Source organism: Colletotrichum fructicola, assembly GCF_000319635.2.
Source record: "Colletotrichum fructicola Nara gc5 chromosome Unknown KSG_Nara_v1_contig05, whole genome shotgun sequence".
Classification (NCBI taxonomy): Eukaryota; Fungi; Ascomycota; class Sordariomycetes; order Glomerellales; family Glomerellaceae; genus Colletotrichum; species Colletotrichum fructicola.
In genome coordinates this window covers 3,048,700-3,062,764 of record NW_027094055.1, presented here as the reverse complement: position 1 = coordinate 3,062,764, position 14,065 = coordinate 3,048,700, and the positions used below count along the sequence as shown (strand labels likewise).

The 14,065-nt window shown below is 54.4% G+C and overlaps 4 protein-coding genes across 4 annotated transcripts; 2 read left to right on the top strand and 2 right to left on the bottom strand.

Moving 5' to 3' along the window:
• Positions 1–559: 559 nt before the first annotated feature.
• CGGC5_v009551 (uncharacterized protein) lies at positions 560–2,416 on the top strand (the record flags this gene model as incomplete). The annotated part of the gene is made up of 1 exon (XM_032023756.1): positions 560–2,416. The coding sequence occupies one exon, from the start codon at positions 560–562 to the stop codon at positions 2,414–2,416; it is 1,857 nt and encodes a 618-aa protein (XP_031879474.1).
• Positions 2,417–3,305: 889 nt separating this feature from the next.
• On the bottom strand, positions 3,306–3,785 carry CGGC5_v009550 (uncharacterized protein; the record flags this gene model as incomplete). Its single annotated transcript, XM_032023755.1, has 2 exons — positions 3,306–3,438; positions 3,592–3,785. 2 exons carry the CDS (start codon positions 3,783–3,785, stop codon positions 3,306–3,308), a joined length of 327 nt encoding a protein of 108 aa, XP_031879469.1.
• A 183-nt stretch (positions 3,786–3,968) lies between these two features.
• On the bottom strand, positions 3,969–4,320 carry CGGC5_v009549 (uncharacterized protein; the record flags this gene model as incomplete). Its single annotated transcript, XM_066152187.1, has 2 exons — positions 3,969–4,234; positions 4,290–4,320. The coding sequence occupies 2 exons, from the start codon at positions 4,318–4,320 to the stop codon at positions 3,969–3,971; spliced, it is 297 nt and encodes a 98-aa protein (XP_066008329.1).
• A 2,790-nt stretch (positions 4,321–7,110) lies between these two features.
• PHR1 (pH-responsive protein 1) lies at positions 7,111–8,652 on the top strand (the record flags this gene model as incomplete). The annotated part of the gene is made up of 4 exons (XM_032023754.1): positions 7,111–7,228; positions 7,342–7,365; positions 7,429–7,616; positions 7,669–8,652. The coding sequence occupies 4 exons, from the start codon at positions 7,111–7,113 to the stop codon at positions 8,650–8,652; spliced, it is 1,314 nt and encodes a 437-aa protein (XP_031879470.1).
• Positions 8,653–14,065: the final 5,413 nt, after the last annotated feature.

Here is a 14,065-nt window from a genome sequence, read left to right as displayed (position 1 = left end):
GCCTTGGCCTTGCCTTAGGTAAGTGAGGTAAGGGTAAGCTGCTTAGTGCTGTCTCCTCCCATTTACCTTTAACTGAGGCCTACCGAACCACCAAGTGGACGGACGGACTCTCGACATGGAACCGTCCTGACAAACCGACCCGACGCACCTCAGACCCCATGAAATTAATCCCGTTCCCGTACCGACCTGATCTGCTTCGTCTCAAACATAAACCTCACACACCTCCAAATTTTCATTGAAGTTGCTGCGAAGCCCTGCTCAGCCAGCTTCTCAACCTGCGCCGCCCTGCCCAGTCCAGCTCCCGAGTGTGAAGCTGATTCGGGCTTAAGAGCACGGCACGCACGCGGTTATGCAGCCTGCGTCGTCAGCGTCCTAGGCGGCAGGCACGTCAGAGCATCTCCAGGGGCAAGGAACGACGAAGCGACCCAAGGCGAAGGTTCCGTTCCATCGAGGCGAGACGGCCACACACGCCCGGCCCCGCGTCCGACGAGGCTGATTACCGTCTACCACCTACCTCCCACCCACCACTATCACCACTACTGACTATTGAACATCCATCATGGGTCAATGGTGGGACACCGCGAGGATTGACGCTACCGTCACTCGGCAGTTCGTCTGCCAGTACCTTTTGCCTGACGAAATAGAGCGTTTAGACCGACCTCTGGCCTTCGGCGGGGGGCTGACTGACGGCACTTACTGGGACTGGATCGACTCCAAGGCCAAGCGCGTCTTCTTGATTCTCGTCGACCTCAAGATCCCGGACCAAATATTCGGCATCATTGACGACTCGTGGGACGACCATGACCTCCCCGTTTCTATCGAGCATATCGAGCGCCTGAGGTTAACAGCCACCAAGGACGACAAAGTCGAGCGCAAGTTCTTCATCCGCCAGTTCAATTACCTGCTGAAGCCCTTCCAACGGGGGGACCATATCGTCTTCAACGACTACGAAATCGTGCCCCTTGATGTCATCGAGCGCCGGACGGCCGGGAACACCGCCGTCGAGAAGGTACTCCTGCCGAACTGTCCAGGGCTGGTCTTTTACCGGCGCCGGATCCCTATTGGGAACGGCCCGAGCCAACTAAGTCGAGGAGAGTTTATCGAAACTATCAACAGCATTAGAGGGATCCAGAATGACCACTTGGTCTCTTATTATGCTTCTTATACCCAGCACGGAGCTGCATACGCTCTCTTCACGCCTGCCCCGGACTCTAGCTTGAAGTCCTTTCTCGGCAACACCCCATCCAATTTCAAGAACTTTCCCAAGAAAGAACGGAGGCGGATGGTGATGAACTGGATCCTGTGTCTCGCCGACACTCTTGCTTACCTCCACAGCCGAAGGCTCTCCCACGGAAACATCAAGCCTTCGACCATACTCTTTACCAACCAGCTTCACATCTTCTACTCTGATTTCACGAGACTAAACCCCGCGATTCTTGCAGGGTATTCCGACAAGAACTCATTCGACCGAGAGTCATACGACTATGCCGCGCCAGAACAGTGGTTTCGTCCAAGCGGCGGCCCGACCAGTCCGATGGGTCGAAAAGCGACTTTGGCCATGTCGACGTCTCCAGAAACGCACACCAACTTCTCTATTCCCAGGAGCGACAACCCCAGCAGTCCGAACGCAATGCTGAGCATGCCAAACCCGCAGCTTAGCCCGCAAGCTGCTGATATTTTCTCTCTCGGATGCGTTATTCTCGATCTCATGAGTTTCCTCGTCAAGAAGACGACAAAGAGCTTCGCAGCCCACCGTGCCGCAAAGCACAAGTCTCCTGGCCGAGGAGGCGCGGTACTAGACTCTTCATTCCACAAAAACTTGGGCCAAGTCGAGTCCTGGATGTCCACGCTAGCGAAAGAAGCGTCAAAGAAAACGTCCGAGTCCGAAGGCGGAGCCGTGTTCAAGGGTATCGTCCCGTTGATGCACATCGTCGCACGCATGCTGTCCGCGAACCCCAACGACCGTCCCCCCGCGTCCGAGGTGCAGACGCAAATCTACCAGATTCTGACGAAATACTGCGACATCACCGAACCACACTGCGTCCATCAGTATGGAGGATGGGACTTTGGCATGTCGCAACTACGCATCCAAGCCGTAAGCCCCAGCTCCGAGCTGATGCCCCAGCCTATTCGGCAGAACTCATTATCTCAGCCATCACGGCGAGACAGCGGAAGCCTGAGTGGAAGTATCAGCCCACGAGGTCTGGCCCACTCGAGGACAAACAGCAGCGGCGGCATGTCGAACAACAGTGGTATCAGTAGTGCGGCTAGCAGCGAGCATGACCAGGACCGAGAACTCGGGGCTGGGTTCACTGCCTTGCGGAACATCCGGGTACCACCGGTGAGATCGCCGGGACCGTGGGACTCCAGCCCCGCTGTTCCGGGGGGCCGCGGCGACCAAGCCCCGGTGTACTGAGATGGGTTGAAAGAATGTTGTGGGATAGTAAATGGCGCCAATGCAACTAAGCGGTCGTCGGTGATTTGGAGTTCATTCTTTTTCTCCCATTGGGTTGGCGCAGTTGCGATATCGATACCATACTACCAGGTCACCTGGGTCTTGCATCAGAATCTTTCAAGTAGATAAAAATCGGAGGAAGGCGTCCACTACTGGAAGGAAATCTTGGGAAATGTTTGCGTGGTTTTTCAGGTGTTTTTTGCTCAGCGATACCTCTGCCGCAGTTCCTTTGACGCAGGCAAAGTCTGTAACACCCTATCGGAGCAAAGTAGGCGGAAATGGAAATATGTTGTTTCCTGGGAGACCTCTCTGATGTCTTGATTTGTAGTGACTACCGGTTGAACATACTCTCTTTTTTCTTCCCTTCTCATCCCAGCATTGTCGGACAATGCCGTGAAAGAAGCAAAGACGACCGACTGGCTGTGATGAGCCTGCGTACATTCGTATGAGGGAAATACTACAGGAGGGAGTGCACCCGTGGATGCAGAAGGAACAAACTGTCTATCCAAACAGGATTCCGCCAGATGGACTGACCATCCCTTTTGTAAAAAAGGCACTCTCCCTCTCTCTCCCATATGCACGCGTAACTACAGGGAAGGGCGAATCCGACGGCCTCCGGGAGGACTCGCTGGCGCCGCCGCAGCTATGGCATTATCTGTACCACCTGTTACGTGATGCTATTTCCTGCCGAATGGGCAGTTTACATGACAAACAGAAAACCAAAGAGGCTCAGCAGGGGCCCCGGAGGCTTTTCCCGCGGAGTGGGACACCGCTGCAATATTACCACAGTGGTGGTGGTATTCGTAACGGTGCTGCGTTTATTCTGTCCAGTCACCTGCCAGGCGAGCGTTCAACAGCATTGCATTAAATTCATCAGTTCGTAGAGGTGACGCTCCTTCTGGGTGAGATGGCTTTTCCATGTGTTCTGGTCGACATTGAGTCGGATCAGGTTGCCTGTCAGCAATGCCAGGCGGTTGGCGGCGCTGCAGGGAAGTCTATCAGCGACCTCTGAGCTCTCGCGCGCACTGCAGGCCTACAGGAACTTGTGTTGCTGCCACAGAAGCCTGCACTGGAGAAGTTGCCCGTCTCGACTTGCGGCCAGCAAGGGTCAGAACCCAGAAGCTTTTCCCACTCACCTTGTGGCGGCTTCTTCGCCTGTTTCTGGCCATGCGGAAAGATCTCTCTCTGGAGCGTGCGGAAACAGCATTTTGGCGAGCGTCTCGGCGAGAGGAGAATAGTAGAGCTGCAAAGTCTCGGATTCACCTTTTCGCTGACCTTGGCTGTTGGGGTCCGGCAGCTTCGGGTCGGGGTGCGGTAGGGAGGGGGCCATATTGACCGGCCTCGGTGTAGAGCTTGGCCGACGTTGAACTTCTCCGCACTTTGGCTCTGCCGTCTTCTGTGTCCTAGGGAAAGCCAAGACAATGCGCTGCGAATACTAGACGACTAAAGAGAGTCTTTGGATCGTCTAGTCTCGTTCGGGAAGAGCGTGTCGTGCTTTGTGTCGTCGAATTCGTTATCGTCGCCAACGCCGAGAACGATCGGCCTCGAGGTGCACGCCGTTCGCTTGGCCTCGTAGACCCTTCTTATTCCCCGTTGGTCCCCTTCCCGGTGTCGACATCGACCCCGCCTGCGATCCTGAGTCGCTCTGGCAGACGCGGGGTGAGATTTCGGACGGAGGGTTGAGTCGGATGGTGTTGTCGAGGGGGTTCATTCCACGTTTCAGTGTATGCAAGACGCCGACCAACGAGAAGCGTATGTGTTTGGCATTTCCGCTTTCATCTATGATCGAATGATGTTATGGAGTCGGGGTATCGACTTGGTTGCAAAGTCTCACATTGATCGAAAGATGCAATCGGTGTTACCATTGAGTCTTCCTTTTGCTCGTATCAGTCGTCCGGCACGAAGCCGAGTTTGCTTCGATAGTTTTCGTTTGCTGGTTGCCTGGACGAATGCGAGACATCATATGGATGTATGCGGCGCATATGCTGCGAGACGTGTCACCGATGCAGCTGACGGTCCACCGCATAGGGTTGAGAGGCCTCTCCCTCTCTGCATACAAACACTCTCCAGCACCACGAGCGAATGCGACAGGCGATAACAGTCGCGGTGGAGCCGAGGAGGCTCCCAAGAGACACCCAACAATGGGGATGCTGCAACAACGGAGTCTCCCGGGCGTCGGACTGCCTCACAGAGTTGCAACGACAGGGAACAACAGCTATTGCCCGGATCCACCGGTGACGTTGAGCCTTGAAGCGCCCTCTTTCTGCTCGGTTTTTTCTTCCCCGCCTGCTCACTTTGACATTTGACCCTGAACGAGCCCGAGTACTTCTCAAACGATACAGCCGCCTGGGTTTCTGGTATCTTTTTTTGCAATCACCGTTGCAACGGCAGCGGACAAGGATCGAGAGCAGAGGATGGAACCAGGGTTAAGCTTACCCTGGTTCGCGTCAAGAATTGCCTGACTGCAGAGCCAAGAGGGATTTGAATGGGACGCTACGCTGAGTGCGTTGCGTCATATTCATTATGACAGAGACGCTATCAGCAGGCCGCCGCCTTTTTTGCCGTGTTGCCGCCGTCGTCCACCATTGGGGGCCGTGAGGAATAGAAGACAATTTCAATCCGTGCCCTGAATGTGGTGTAAGTGTCGCTAATCTGGGCGATGCCCCCGTAGGCCGGTCCAGATGAGAGCAGGCGAGGTGGAAGAGAATTAGAGCAGAGCGAGGAGGAGATTAGGTCGTCGCGTTGCCACCAGTTTCAAGCTAAACACAGGCGGGATTTTCGCCGTTGAATTGGTTGCCCCCGGTGAACAAGGACAGGCCGAGAAACAAACTGATTGTTGGGCCCCTATAGCGACATGACTCTCGATTGAGAACGCGGTAACTTGAAAGAAGGAAAATGCCAAATAGCAGCGTGGCGATTAAGAAATGCCGCTGTTGGCGTTTGTCGTCCGTCTTTTGGTGCTTTTTGCCGGGACGCTAGAAGCTCTTCTGGCTGATAACCTAGCACGCATCAGTGAGAAAGCTCGGTCCGTTTCCCGGCCCCCCGACTCGTGGCGAGGAAGTAGCTGCGTGAGGCTATCCTTAGCGGAACAGGACACGACAAGCTGCGGGCCAATATTCGGGTTGGGACAGCAATGGTGCGGGTTGGTTGGAGAGCTATCAGAGACAGTGTGGCTTCGGGTGGGTGGCGCGCGGCCTCCGTCCGTGGTCGTCGTGGGGGGATACAGGAAGAGAACAGCAAGTTTTGACGACGATCGCGATCTTTTCTTCCCTCTTGATCGGCGTCACCTTAGGTAACGTGAGGTTATTCCGCTCAATTCCCTCTCCCCGCTCTGTCGGACGGCATGTCTGAATACTGGAGAACGGGAGAGGGAGACCAGGAGGAGCGAAAGGATTCTGGGGAGCCCATCAGCCCTGGAGAGAAGTCGCCATATTCCATATCCGTCGAGTAGGCCGAGAGACGCGTCGACGTCTTGCAGAGTCGCATGGTGGCAGAGTGTGGCTGCCTGCTTACTGCGGCAGGCTGGTTGTCTTGCGTCAAGGCAGGCAGGCTCGTTGCCCCCAATGAGGCCGTCCATGTCGCAAAGAACCAGTCAGATTCTGCGAGTTCGCGGCCGGGCGAGGGCGACAATCAAGATGCCTTAGCTTGCCCCCTGGCCCGCCGCCAATGGCACAACATGGCGCACCTCCACTGATCCAGACCCATGCAGCGGCCCTTGTTCAGTTGCTTCAAGCTTGAACTCCTGAGTCCTTGTTCGTTTTCGCCCTCTTGTCGCACCCCTGTTGCCGGTCGCTTTCACCCTGGCCGGGTCGTCGCTAGCACCACAGCGAGCTCCAAGCTCCGACTCCTGCCTTAGTGTGAAGTAGGCATTTTTCTCTCTCATTCGTTTGGCCCTCCACGTGTGTGGAGAGGTGGGATGCGATTCCAAAAAGAGAAAGAGAAGAGCGATGTGAGAAGGGCGACAGGGGGAGTGGGAAAAAATAACCAGGGCCATGTTGTTCTTGCTCATTCGGAGTGTGTCCCGCGTCGAGCGCACCAGCAATAAAACAGCTTCTGTTCCCCATGCAATTGTTAGTCACGTCACTCGAACCGAAGCTGCTCACCTACGATACTCCAGGCCTTCTTGCCTTCAAGGTTGCCCTTTCCCGCCTCACCTTGACAGTTCTTCAGCGCGGTTGCTTCGATTGTGAGGTTCTGCCTGATTGTCGTTTGCGTCGAGAAGGCTCGTTGGGTCAGCCGTTGCGCAGTTGTGGCAGTGTCGAGCCTGCAACGGAAGGAATACGTATTGGGGGTTCAGCTTTGGGATAATCGCAGGGAAGGAAGGGCCAGAGACACCAGCAAGGACAAGGAAAGAGACGCCAACAACGGCGACCACAACCACCACAGACGACAGTCGCTACCTGTTAGGCCTACCTGTATGCCTTGCGAACATTGCTGTTGCTCGATTTATTTTAGGCGTCTCTCGCCGGAAAAATCACAACAATCCTAGACAGCAACATCACCAACTTCACAGTGTTCGACTTGCACGCTTTTTTGGGCCTTTTTTGGAGCCACAGCATTTAAACATCACCGACCATCGAATCCTCAACTCTTACGAAACTTGCTATCACTAGCCGAAGCTTGTCGTCAGCTCGAACTGCGGATCGTTCCTCACCATGCGAGTCGCTAGCATCTTCTCGGCGGTGCTGCTTGGCACAGCCGCAGCGCTCGCACCTATTGAAATCCTCGGCAACAAGTTCTTCGACGAGAAGGGCAGACAATGGTTCATGAAAGGTACGTGCCAACCGTTCGTCTCTGTCACTTGACTCGTTTCTGTGCCCTCTGCCGTCTCCGCCTCAATTCGTCGTCCTCGTTTACAGAACGTTGCAAGCTGACGCCATCTGCAGGCATTGCCTACCAACTGAGGCCAGGTTAGCCCAGCTCAACCCTTTGCACACTTACACAGCATCCTCTCTAACATGAAGCTTGTTCAGATGATCCGCTCGTCGACACCGAGCAATGCACCCGCGACGCGGACCTCATGAAGACGCTGGGCACCAATGCTATTCGTATATACCATGTCGACCCCGATGCTAACCACGACGGCTGCATGGCTGCTTTCGACAAGGCTGGCATCTACACCCTCATCGACCTCGACACTTTTGACTCTTACATTCTTCCGGTAACTTTGACCCCAACGCAGCCAAGAGCTCCCTTGCTGACGCGTCTTGTAGAATACTCCCTACTGGAACGAGACACAGTTCAATGCGTACGCCAAAGTCATGGACGTCTTTGAGAAATACGACAACGTCCTCGGCTTCTTCGTTGGCAATGAGATCATTGCGCTTAATAACCAGTCTCAGGTTGCCCCTTTCATGAAAGCTGCTGCACGCGATATGAAGGCCTACCGCGACAAGAAGGGTTATCGCAAGATTCCCGTTGGCTACTCTGCGGCCGACATCGCTGAGTTGCGACCCATGCTGCAGGACTACCTCACCTGCGGTGGCAAGCCAGAGGATAACATTGACTTCTTCGGACTCAACTCGTACGAGTGGTGCGACCCCAACACCTACAACACATCCGGTTACGCAAACCTCCAGGCCATGGCTGAGCAGTTCCCCGTCCCCATCTTCTTCACTGAGACGGGATGTATCACTGGCGATGGCCCGCGGGCTTGGGACGACCAAGATGCCATCTTCAGTCAGCCCATGGTTGATGACTGGAGCGGAGCAATGGTCTACGAGTGGATCTATGAGGAGAACCGTTACGGTATCGTGTCTTATGGCCCTGAAGTCTCCAAGACGATTACCACCGGCGATGTTTACGACGGCTTCACCCGCAAAGGCACTCCGATTCCTCGCTCTCCAGAGTTCCAGAATCTCCAGTCCAAGTGGGCTACGATCACACCCACCGGTATCATGAAGTCCGACTACAACCCAAGCAGCGTCTCTACCCGAGAATGTCCCAAGGCCACCGGTGGCTGGCTTGTCGACGGCAATGTCGCCCTGCCTAGTCTTGGGGAGACCTTCAAGGGCAGCTACTCTTCGACGCCAACAGCGGAGCCTGGTGCAAGCACATCCGCTTCTGGCTCTGCAGCGCCGACTGAATCTGCAAAGTCCTCAGCCCCCGAGAGGCCTTCAGGTTCCGGCACCAAACAGATCGCCGGCATGGCAATCGGTCTTGTCGGTGTGATGATCTTTTTCACCGTGTGGATGTAACCTGCACACGGAAATCACTTTCTCTACTTGTACACTTTGAACATACACTTTCACGACGGACGGAATCACGGCTGATACCCACTTGGCGAAGACACGATACCTTTCACTTTTCTTTCTACGGCACGGCATTTGCATAAGGCGTTGTTGTTCTGGCAGGCACACAGGTGGAGCCTTATGTCGATTTGTACACACAAGTCGGTGCGGCGAAGGAGCCACACTATGCGCTGGTGCCCTGAACACGATTTGGTTGGAGTATTGCTTCGGATGCTTTCTGTTCTGCATGGATTGCGAGCAGGTTTAATGACGGTTTAATCGATAATACCCGGGTGGAAAAAAAGAGATACCCAGGCGTTGTTTACGAGAATACATAGACAATGATGGAGTTGGCTTTAAGCCCTTTCAATAGATCCGGTCTACACGTACGATCGTTGCTCCTTCCCATCTTGTGACTTTGTGCAAGGAAGTACCGGTAGTCTCGTTGTCCTTCTTTTTGTAACACATTAGGGGAAGGGAGGAGCCCGGCTCGTATCTACGGAGGACTCCCATTCGGCGATCTCGATGATGAATACCTGACTTTGGGTCCGCGCTTGCCTTGAGCATCAGCCATCGCCGACTCAACATCATCTTTTGGAGTATAGGTTGATACTTCAAGCAGACGGAGCGGGTTTGACTTGGTCCTAGATTACAACAGCTGTCCGCAACGGATTCGAGGATTTGTAAATCGTCGCTCGTCGATTCAACGTCACCTTCCGAAATATGCTTTGATGCATCAAGAAAAAATAGTAGGGAAGGCAGGAGCGGGCCAAACTCATTTACATCAGGGGCTATCCACGACGCTTTCCAAGATGAATATTTCATTCTGGATTCTAGGTAGCTTGCCTTTGGTAGTTACCAACGTCAACTCAAGAGAACCTTCCGAAGTGCTTTCTGAAGCTCCATGTCGAACCAGAAGGAGCGCTCGGCTCATTTGCAGAAGGCGACCATCCACGATGCTTCCGACGATAATTACCTAACTCTGGGTCGTCGATCCGTCGTCAACAATATCGCCGTTTGAATTGTTTGGATCATACCCTATTGCTGTCGATTTTTCCAGCTGCCACCTCTTCCCGCGTTTCAATCTCGCTGCATCGAAATGGACGACGATACTCCTGACCCTGAAAAGCACATAAGAAGACGAGTACACAGGGCTTGGCTCAAAGGCTTCGCCAACGGCATTTGTGTTACCGCCGCGACATCCTGCGTCGTCCTCGTTTCATGGGGGCCAATCGAGAATCACATAAAAAAGCACCGTACTCAAGACAATGCCGCACCTGCACCCGATACGAACTTGTCGAGTACTCCTACTCCTTTCAACAACACTATTTCAACAAATGAGACGTCCATTAGCGTCCAGGCGACACCTCGACCGCTTCTCATGAGCATCAGCAACGTCGGTTCTGATTCTGGATGCATATGCGAGGCCGGCGTCGGGGACGGCGATGTTTTCATCTCCGCGGGGGCATCTGAAGAGTGGACAAGAAACAACGTGTTGCCATGGGTTGCAGCTTGGGTCGCGTGGCAAATCATCGAAAATGCTTAAGAGACCCAGGGATCAAGCAGTCATAGGGCAGTGATTGGCATGAATCGACGATATGGGTTGGGGAAAACATTGCGAATTGAGAGACGAGAAAGGTCCTGGTGGTGCAATAGAGACAGTGGCCATGGCAGCAACGCTGCTTTCGAGGTCATTCTTAGGATGTATGCTTACTTGGAATAAGAAAGGCATCTCGGAAGATGGACATTCCATCACGGAAACGATTGTACACTCAATGCCGGCGTACTAAGCCCTCTTGATATGAGGTATAACGGAACAGCTGTTGGAAGAACAGTCCGACCTTTCTTAGTTTATGATCTCCTGCATCTTGGTGGCCTGTTTTATGTCAACCCGTTCCGGGCTCTGGCTAGAGATGATGGTTCTAGGCAGCTGAATGGTCATCGACAAGCTCTGGCAGCTCGACATGAGGGGTTGCTCAGCGTAAGCTGCAACAAGACATGGGAGCTGATTGCCTAAGTGGGACGGTGTTGTCGTCGTCGTAGTTGTTCTTGTATGCCGTTGGCCTGCCGGGGTGAGCATTGCGTGTGACAGGCAGGGGGGATGATGGGAAACGGCAGAAGGGGGCTGAGTGAGATCCATGGTCTCTGGAGCCAGTCGCAACCTAAGAAAGAGGTTTGACGGATTGCTTTTTTTGTAAGAGGGGATCGCCGCGGGTGGCATTCACGTCAAGACGCCTGTAATCATGCTAACAGTGTGGGCACGGACATATCTGAGATCCGATGGGGGTGTGCAGTCGATTGTGTCAAGGTGCCATCGTAGGAGATGTCGATGGTTGAGTATGCCTTGGGGCATACATGGTGGTGTTATGACAGACTGATAATGAGAGTTTCTTCTGGGTGTGTATCATGATGGCTTCCCCGCTCGGCATCTTGCCCACGAGATAGACACGACACTGCACATGATGATCTTGATGAAAACGACGTTTCCGTTTTTCTGCTGGCAGGCGGCATAACGTCGCCTTCAGATCTGCCTGCTGTCACGGATCGGGTCGATCTTAACATTTTCGAATTGTTCGACATCCAGAAGGCATCCAGAAACACAGGCCAGCCGCGTTTTCCGTCGTCCAGCTTCATGCGAGCAAAGTATGCCCACTCGTGCACATAAAGTGGTGACTTATACCAGTTCTTAATAGCTGCAGTCTGTCATTGACAGCTGATCGCGCGCGGGAAGATGGGAAGCACACTAGAACGAAAATGCCCGAACGACGGGCCTTTCTGTCAGAATGCTAATGCCGCGCTATTGAGACTTGGACGTGGCAATATTGGTGATATTTGACATTCGGTATTGACGCTGGGTGGGCAGGTTTCATGTTTTGCTTGGCCGGGGAACGTTGTCGGCCTTCGGTGAGTGCCATTGTTAGCGGGGACCAGGGGGGGTTTGGGAGCCAGAGCCAAAGAATGCAGTGCAGCGCAGGTCGTAGAAAATGGCTCGTGTACTATATCTCGAGGGAAGAAGGTTTTGAACATGAGGCGACCCGATTTTCTGTCGTTCCTTTCGGGTGCCGAGAGATGACAGAAACAGGAAATCTGGACCAACTTTGACTTTTGGGCTGACTTGACGTGACGGAATCTTGTCCTATTCTCGGCAACCTTATAGGGTGTGGATTATAGGACGAAGAAAGATTGGATTGGACGGGTGCCGCTAATCAAGAAAGGCAGTTTTGATGGTGTTGTTGTCGTCGAATTCGAAGCCGGCTCATCAGAGTCTGAGCGCATCGTTGAATCTCCAGATTTTCTTCTTGACGAGACGCACTGGCGATCTGATCACCAGACTGGGACTGCACCCACAGCCCCCCAAACCCTGGGTGACCCCGGCTTTGTTTCCTTCGTCTTGTCTTTTCTTTTTCCTTTCTCGGATCCCCTTCTCTCCCTCGGTGCGACTGAGCCGGATCGTTCGCCCTAAAAATACGTAACTGGAGAACCCCGAGTCTGAGCTGCGTTGTGTCGAGGACTTGGCAACAGACAACAAGTACACACCACCGGCGAAGAAGACGAATACTACAAAGCGAGAACGAGGCCATCCACATCAACTGACACTCTGATCTTATACCTTGGCCGGATGCTGTTATACATATATGCAGCACAAGTCATGGGCGATGCCAGCGGACACACGCAAGTCAGTCCGTCGATCAATCTGTGAGCGTCAGCCGCATTTCGACTGCTTTAAGTGGTGTGCCTCACAGAAACCTGCATCGATATGCAAGTCCGCAGCAGCATGAATATGCAGAAACCAGGCGTCCCGTCGTTGCATTTGTGGCTTGCGGCACAGCAGGACATTCACACTTTGCTCGTCAGACCTCACTGACTGTAAGTGTATTGTGAACGTCTTACAAGTTGCACCGACCAGAGTGCAGCCCGCAACTGGAATCATAATCACAAATCACCTCGGCCAGTGCCCGGGTGCGGCTTACCTGAAAACAGACCGACTCCCTCTACCGGACGGGATCCCCCCAAACCGAACCGGCCTCACCCCGGCAGGCGCACCGCAGCGAGGACTACGAGATACAGGATGAACGTTCTGAAACGCGACTCGATGCCGCGCCGTGGAGCCAATCGGTGTGTGCCGTTGGCTGCCCCAGCTCTCCACGTCCTCTCCGTGACCTGACCCCGTCTCTTCTCAACTCTTCCAACCTCACCATCTGCACTCTGCACGTTCCCTTGAAACAAGGCCAGCAGCCCGTTCACGTCATGTGGGCTCCGGCTCTGCTGTCCCCAATCAACGCCCACCCGCAACGCTCTGGCACCTCACCATCGTCCGGAACTGCCCCGTCAGTTTGTCCTGTCCTGTCTCGTGTCGCTGGCTGTCTCTTTCGTCGTACTTGCACACCCTCCCGCACGCTTCTGGCAGATCCGGACAGGCAGAAGCGTAGCCACGAGAGAGGCCGTCACGCAGGTACCAGGCACACCCGCGCGACAATCCGTGGAACCGCTGTCATGGGTCTCTGACCAGGTCCATCCAGGCTGACGCAACAAACGCAGGACATGCCACGCCAAATGACAGTACGTGTGGGAGGGTTGGAGCATCGTCGTCCCTCACTTTTCCTATTCGGGTTTGTTCGTTTTGATACTCTACTAGGCTAGAGAACGAATCACGGTCCGAGGCAGCGAGTGCTTGCTTCGTCGTGAAGCGAGGGCGAAAAAGCAAACTTGGTAGATCACTCCGTGCGTCTCATCTCCACACTCTTCACATCTCGTCACCGGCGCGCCAGACCGAGCCTATAATGACCTATATCACGGCTTACTCGCGCCTTGCCCCGGCAGACGAGCGTCCCGGGCTGGGCCTGCCACCGTGATCTGTTGCCCTTTTTCTCGTCGTCCCGTGTTTTTCATTCAAGTCCATCCTGGACATACGGAGTTACCCCCGCCCCAGCCGCCGATACGCGAGAAAATCATGAGGGAGAAGCGAAAGAGAGAGGGACACAGAGCCCCGCCCTTGCCGGACGCCGCATCCAGGGTGCCTGTCCGTCCCTCTTTTTGGATTGATATTATACCTGGCCAACTTGATAAGACGGCATCGCAGCAGCAGGACGGGTCACAAGCAAGGCGTTCCTGCAGCATCTCATACCGGGGAGGAGCCAACACACGCACGCAAGAAACCCGGCCGCCATCGCCGCGTGGTTCCGTTGCATCGATGGTCCGGCCTCCTCTCTGTCTCCCTCTCCCCATGTCATTCCCTGGGGCGCAGAGCCAGCAGTTCTACCCTCACGGCTGATACGTCGGACGAAGCTGAGGCAGACAGGGCAGACGCGGGCTGGGAGTCCTGTGGGTGCGGGAATGACGGGTGCGCATGTAGCGGTCTGCGGCTACCGTACCTCAGTTT